The sequence below is a fragment of the Strix uralensis genome, chromosome 17 (assembly GCF_047716275.1).
Source record: "Strix uralensis isolate ZFMK-TIS-50842 chromosome 17, bStrUra1, whole genome shotgun sequence".
Taxonomy (NCBI): Eukaryota; Metazoa; Chordata; class Aves; order Strigiformes; family Strigidae; genus Strix; species Strix uralensis.
Genome location: NC_133988.1, coordinates 11,297,360 through 11,303,762, shown reverse-complemented (window position 1 = coordinate 11,303,762; position 6,403 = coordinate 11,297,360). Strand labels below are relative to the sequence as shown.

Genomic DNA, 6,403 nt, shown 5'->3' with positions numbered 1-6,403 from the left:
AAAATAGTCTAATTTATCGGGTTTTTTGAAAAACCTTCCTCAGCGCCACAGCCTCTCCGCTTCCCGCCTTGGCTCCCAGGCCCACTCTCCCCCGGGCCTTCCCACAGCGGCCTGAGGCGACTCCCCGCTTTGTGCTTCGCCTTCCCACCGCTCCCCCTGCCAGAGCCACCCTCCCTGGCACACATTTCTGCCCAGCCCCGTAACCCTCAGCCTCTCCATTTCCTTGGGCTCTGCCGCTGCCCATCTCGCCGGTGACTCCTCAGTCCTCCGTGGGGCTCCTCCGCGGGGCGACAGGAGACACGGCCTCCCTCCCTGCGCAGAGCCTCCCCGACCTCCCTCCTTCTCTTGTTAAGCTCTGTGGACACGTTTCAGCTGAGATGCGCCACGAACGAGCCCAGCCCTCGGCACTAGCGGCCGGGCCGCGGCAGGACCCGAGCAGCCCCCTCAAGCGCGCCGAGCGCCGCAGAGGGGCCGCCTGGCCCCGCCCTCCCCTTCCCTTGGATCCGCACTTTCGCCGCGCTCGTTCCTCCGCAGTCCCCGCCTGGCAACCGGGCGCGGGCGCCAGGCGCGGCCCCGCCCCACGGGTAGCGCGGAGCTTCGCCCCGCCGCGCCGCGTTTTTCTTCGATTTCGCCCTCGGGCCGCTAAAATCGATGGCGAATCTGCGGGCTGCCGGAAGCCAGCGCAGCCTCCACTCTGCCAGCGGAAGCGGAAGGGTCGCCATTTTGTTTCGGGTGATGGCGACTGTAGTGCTCTGGAGCTGGGGAGTTTAGTGCGGGCCCGGCCTTCTGGGGGACTCGCTTCTCGGACAGTCGTTGTTACTGCGAGTTTCCTCCTCCTCGCTGCATCCCCTGGTGATGTACGGAGGGGTCGGAGGTTCTCGACGGACTGCAGAAGAAGCAGGCCCGCCGCCCCTAATGTTGTTGTCAGGCGGGGGAGCGGTCCCCGGGCCCCCCGGAGGAGGTGGAGGAGGAGGTGGAGGTGGGAATAGCCGTGTGGAGCTGCTGGTGTTCGGCTATGCCTGCAAGCTGTTTCGAGATGATGAGAAGGCTCAGTACCAGGAGCAGGGGCGACACCTTATTCCTTGGATGGGAGACCCCAAGATCATGATCGATAGGTCGGTGTAACACAACCCCCAGACTCTGCTGCGAGATCTCCTGTTATAGCCTCTTTCTGTTCCTCCCCTTATGCTGTGGGCAAGTGAGGGCGGGGGATGAACAAAGGGCTCACTGGCAGACGTGTGGGGATCTTCTTCACTGGCAGAGTCGGAGGGCAGCTCCTCCTGGTAGAGTGCTTCGAGTGCTGCTGTTGTAACGCTGCAGGGCCGTCCCCCCGGCAGCGGGAACGTGGGGTTCCCCGCTCTGGCAGTGCTGGGACGTTCCCCTCCTTCTGACACTCAGTGTGCCTCGGGTCTGTCTGCTCCACTTGTTAGGGTAGGGTTTACAGGGTGGAGTGGAGAGTGGGAATGATCTGTTCCTTTTCAATGCAAACCACAAACATCATCTTTTCTCACTTGGAAACCAAGGGAGCCTTATTGCATGGGAATGCTTATTAGGCACTTTATATAGTTTCTAAGCGAGAAGGCTGCAGTGTGGGGAGTGGAAAGGTATTTATCCACCTATGGGGAAATAGGGTTTTCTTATTTCTCCTACATAATCTGGCTGCAGGCTGTTGGTGGGATAACCCCAAAAGCAGTTCTTGGCCTAATTACTTTTTCCTTGTGCTATGATTCACTGTGTTAGGCAGAATGGCTTTGATTTTGGATGCTTGCTTTTCAAATTCTATGTCAGGGGTGGCTTTTTTTGGTTGTTTTGCAGTAGGTACAGGTTCATGGCCAGAGAGAGTAATAGAATCTACTTTGATGTTTCTTCTGGTCTCATAAGTTGTTTCAGCAGTGCAGGGTGGGATTTAGAAATAAATTCATTCAGAATGAATTTTCTGAATATTTTCCTGGAGAGAGGAAAAATGGGAGGTCAGGTTGGATATATTTGAGTGGAGCACTGAAAGTACATTTTAAGAGTTGTGGCTGACCCTGAAAACCTCAGTGGGAAAGATGGAAGGATTTTGGTTTGAAAAGGATCACATGGCATACTATAGATATTTGTTCCCTCAATTTCATCATTGCTTTGGTGCTATACATGATTTTTCTTGGTTTGATTTAACAACCATATTTGGCTTGGAAAAATATCAGTAAGGGAAGATCTTTTAATTTCCTTCCATAAGACTGGGTAAATTAATTTGTTAAATTGGAATAAACACGAAGATATGAAAAATCAGCCATAAATGTAGCTATGTTTAATTCTTACTTACATAGGAATAGAAGTGTTATGATGCACACTTCTAGTCCAGATCACTTTTGTGACAGATTTCATTAGTAGGTAGAGGCCATTTTTGTGGTCTTGTGCAACAGTAACGCTATTTACAGGCGTTACAGAAATTGTTGGGAGCAAAAACTAAGTATGTGCATGTATGTACATATAATACTGAAAAAATCTAAATAACATACATTTGTAAGTTAAGGTAGCTTGCAATTACTAATCTTATAAACTCCTTTGGAAGCTTAGATTCTTTTTATCTCCAGCAGCAGGAAGTCTTCATTTTCACCATTTTAAGAAAAGCACATTGCTATGAGAAGACAAGGGTTGAAGTTTGCCTGTGGACAGAGCTTGATTAACCAGACCTACGTGTTTCATTAACTTTCTGCTATAAGAATATTTACTTTCCTTGTTTTTGGTCTAGCAAGTTGGCACAAGTCAAGAGTTGTGTGTGGGAAGACACCTCAGCGGAGTCGAGTTTACTGTCACTTTACTTTTCAATCAGTTTCTCTTACTGATGCATAAACATTATCCCAATGCAGTGCTTTTCCTGCAAATAAAATTATTTTTGCTTAGTAGAAAGGAACTGTACGTCATTGATCTTTGCCGTTTTTACGGTGAACCTCCTTAAATTGCATGTATATGTTACTGTTCCTATGTATGTGTGTCTCTCTATCACATAACCCAGAACTTATTTCCTCAGCCAAATGGCTAGGGGCCGAGCCTAGCCATGATTTTACCTCCAATGGACGCAAGTTTCTATGGTGAAGATATCTCCTGAGAGTTCGGGACTAGCAGAAAGAAGCGAGGAAATTTCGACCGTTTGGTTCTTACGGATAGGTATTTATGTATTCGGGTTTGTGTGAATGTAAGCTATTTGACTTTCCAGAAAAACGTATTTTGCAAGTGACATTGATTGGTTGGTTGAAGCACGTACGGTAAGAGCTGTTAAGGAAATGGATCCCACTTAAACTATTAAAGGATACCTTTGCCTTTAATTGTAATAATTTATTAGTTTCTTTGAGAGGAATTTAGACTATTAAACAAATTTTCAATAGTTGGTGACAAATGATTAGCAAAATTAAACGTAACTTCTAAAAGGAAATATGCTTTAACGTATAAGTATTTTTTTTTTCATTTTTAATGGGTAAGTATTTAAGTAGTCGCATAAACCCAAGCCCTAAGTTTTTTGCATTGACCAGCTGTTTCATCTTGCAGGTATGATGGGCGTGGTCACCTACATGACCTTTCTGAATATGATGCTGAATATTCCACGTGGAACAGAGATTATCAATTGTCTGAAGAGGAAGCTAGAATAGAAGCCCTCTGTGATGAAGAGAGGTATTTAGCCTTGCATACGGACTTGCTTGAGGAGGAGGCGAGGCAAGGTATTGCTCAAGGAAACTTCCTGAGTTTAGCACATGTTTAAATAAATAATTATGAAATTAAATTTACTCCTAATTTTATACTCTCTTTTTCTGATGTTATCTTGACAGTACCCAGTGGATTCGAAAAACGGGAGTCTTTGCGTATGTGAGAGGACCTCAGGATAGTTTAAATATAGATCCACACAGAAATTGCCCAGATTCTGAGGGCAGACTGGGATTTCAGACCCAAAAAAACCCAAATAAACACATTCTGCTACATTTTCAGTGTTGTATAAATGCAATTCTGTGCTTTTGTATACGTAATTACATTACAGTGTTTTAACCCGCAGCCTTTATCTCTTCAGGAAGAAATAAACAGTCAGCATATGTACATGCTGTGTTTTTCTATTCAGTTTTTAATGAAAGCTAAAATGATTATGTGAAACCTTCTCATTTAAAAACTGAAGTAAGAAATATTACTTTTTTTTTTTACTAAAGTAAGAAATATTACCTTTTTTTTTTTAAGAAATAAGCTTTTAAATATATTCTAATGATTGGTAATTGCATTTTTGTTCAAGAGGAGGAATATAAAAGACTGAGTGAAGCTTTGGCAGAGGATGGTACCTATAATGCAGTGGGATTCCGTTATGGCAGTGATTATTATGACCCTTCAGAACCCACTGAGGAAGAGGAGCATCAGCCTGCAAAACAAAGAGGTAAGGGGTAAAAATAGCAAGGGTTAATTGAGATGAAGAACATGGCACCTCTATGTCTCTCACTTAGAGTTGAAGGTTGAAAATGTGTGTTTCATTAAAATGCAAGTAAAAAATCTCAAAGCATTTCAAAAAAGTTTTTATGGAACTGTGTTACTGATGTGCTTAATGTTTTCCTTCTGTGGCACAGTCAATACTACAGTCAGGATAGGAAGTTTAATTCTGCCGTCTTGCAGATTCTTATTCAGAAAAAAATAGTAATTCATCACATGGCAGTCTGTTAACACCATGTTTCTTGGTCAAGAAGGAAAAAATCATTACGAACATAGAATAGTAACTAACGAGAATATGTATTTTTTTAAGTTTAGATTTTGTCATCTTAATTATTATAAACGAGTCTGTCTTCAACATAGTGTGCCCCTCTCTGTGATCTTAAAAAATGCAGAATTCAGGTTCTCATGTTCCTGTCTTTAATTACGATAACTTTGCATTGTTAACATGAAGTCTTAAGGAAACTTTCAAGTGTTATTGAACTCTGTCTCGATAAATTTGGGATTGTTTAATTAACAGTTGGGTTGTCTAACTGCATATTGATGGGTTACTGTTGTATGACGTGCTTTTTTTTACCAAGGTGTGTCTAGAATGCAGGATCATTCTAGGTGCTAAAGCTTTTTTAGTGCTCTTTGCTGCTGCGTGTGAGAGGTTGTGTCAGGGCAGTGTCCATGCTGCTTGCATTCTACCAAGGGTTTTGCCTGTACTCTTCAGTCTTGATGCTGAACTGCATTATCTTTTCTGGGGTTTGTTTCATTTGTTTTCTTCCCATTTGTCTGGTAGATTCTGTAACCAAATAGTTTCTAAGTTCTCTTTACATACAGTTTTTAAGTGCTTCTTGTCATAGGGGTGTTTTTCATATGGTGTGGGTCTGGGATAGGGATAAGCCTACTGAAAAATTAGAGGTGATAGGGAAGAGCATGTTTGTAGTTTGGCTCCCCCATCTTTCTCTACTGCATAGAGATTAAAAAGGTGAATGCCCTCTGTGTATTAGTCTAAATAAAAAGGCAATCTGCTGAACGTTATAGGGTGTCTGTATTGGAGGAGGCCTTAGCAAAACTGCATGAAAATGTGCCATAATGTTACACAATCTACCTTTGATCAAGTATGTAAGGAATAAATAAAAATTCCAATTTCATTTGATAAGAGAGCTGTTGTGAGTTCAAGTTGTGTCTGGGTTTCTTTCCTAGCATGATATCTAGAATAATGTATTTCAGCCTTAATGAAGTAATTTTGTTAGGAATAATGCTAAAATGTGACTACTTAGTCATTGGCAAAGAGAGATATAACTACTCAGTCTTTAAAAAAGTTAATATTTAGTTAATTAACATTTGATACATCATTGAAGTGTCATGCTAAGCTATTACAAAATCTTGCGGTGTAATGTGAGAATTCTCAGTGCTGCTGCTGAGAAGTAGAGATCCTCATAGCAGGTCATTGGAACATTGTCTCAGTTGTGAGCTTTCTTACCAAACTCTTTATCTTCTAGAAAATTTTTAGTAATGATAGATAACAAAGGGACATTTTATGGTAACACTTGGGGAAAAAGTACTTGGGGCAAAAGTGAGACAGAAACATTGGTATTATGTTTTGCTGTAGTTGAACTGTACAGACTTTTAATAGATGGTAAAATGGTAATATGGTAACAATTTCCAATAATACCATACTATAAATTCTTAACGTTCATTTATTATAAGTCAGAGTAAAATCCAGTATTGGAAGATGAAGATAACAGTAACGTGAATTACAGGCTGTAGTTCTGTGAACACTTCAAGTGTTAGCTGGAGCTGCTGCCAAAAGAAGCAGTCCTATTCTGCTTCTTCCTTCTTTCCTTGATGCTAAAATTTCTGTGTGCCTTTGTGGAGTTAAACTATTTGAGTTCATTTAAAAAAACTCAACCCACCAGACAGCAACAAAAAAGTTAACTCTCTTGCATGGGTAAGAGCTTGTATGCAGTAA

General features: G+C 42.5%; 1 protein-coding gene across 7 annotated transcripts in view; it reads left to right on the top strand.

Annotated features, from left to right (window-relative positions):
- The first annotated feature begins 707 nt into the window (after positions 1–707).
- Positions 708–6,403, top strand: part of SFSWAP (splicing factor SWAP) — a 49,367-nt gene continuing 43,671 nt past the window's right edge. For 4 of the 7 annotated variants that reach the window (XM_074887725.1, XM_074887724.1, XM_074887723.1 and 1 more), the window contains exons 1-3: positions 708–1,115; positions 3,532–3,701; positions 4,259–4,396. In XM_074887725.1, the coding sequence (XP_074743826.1) occupies positions 856–1,115; positions 3,532–3,701; positions 4,259–4,396 (568 nt within the window). In that variant the 5' untranslated portion in view covers positions 708–855. Of the gene's footprint in view, positions 3,702–4,258; positions 4,397–6,403 lie in introns of all 7 variants that reach the window. The other 3 variants (XM_074887726.1, XM_074887728.1, XM_074887727.1) reach the window with 3 other exon arrangements.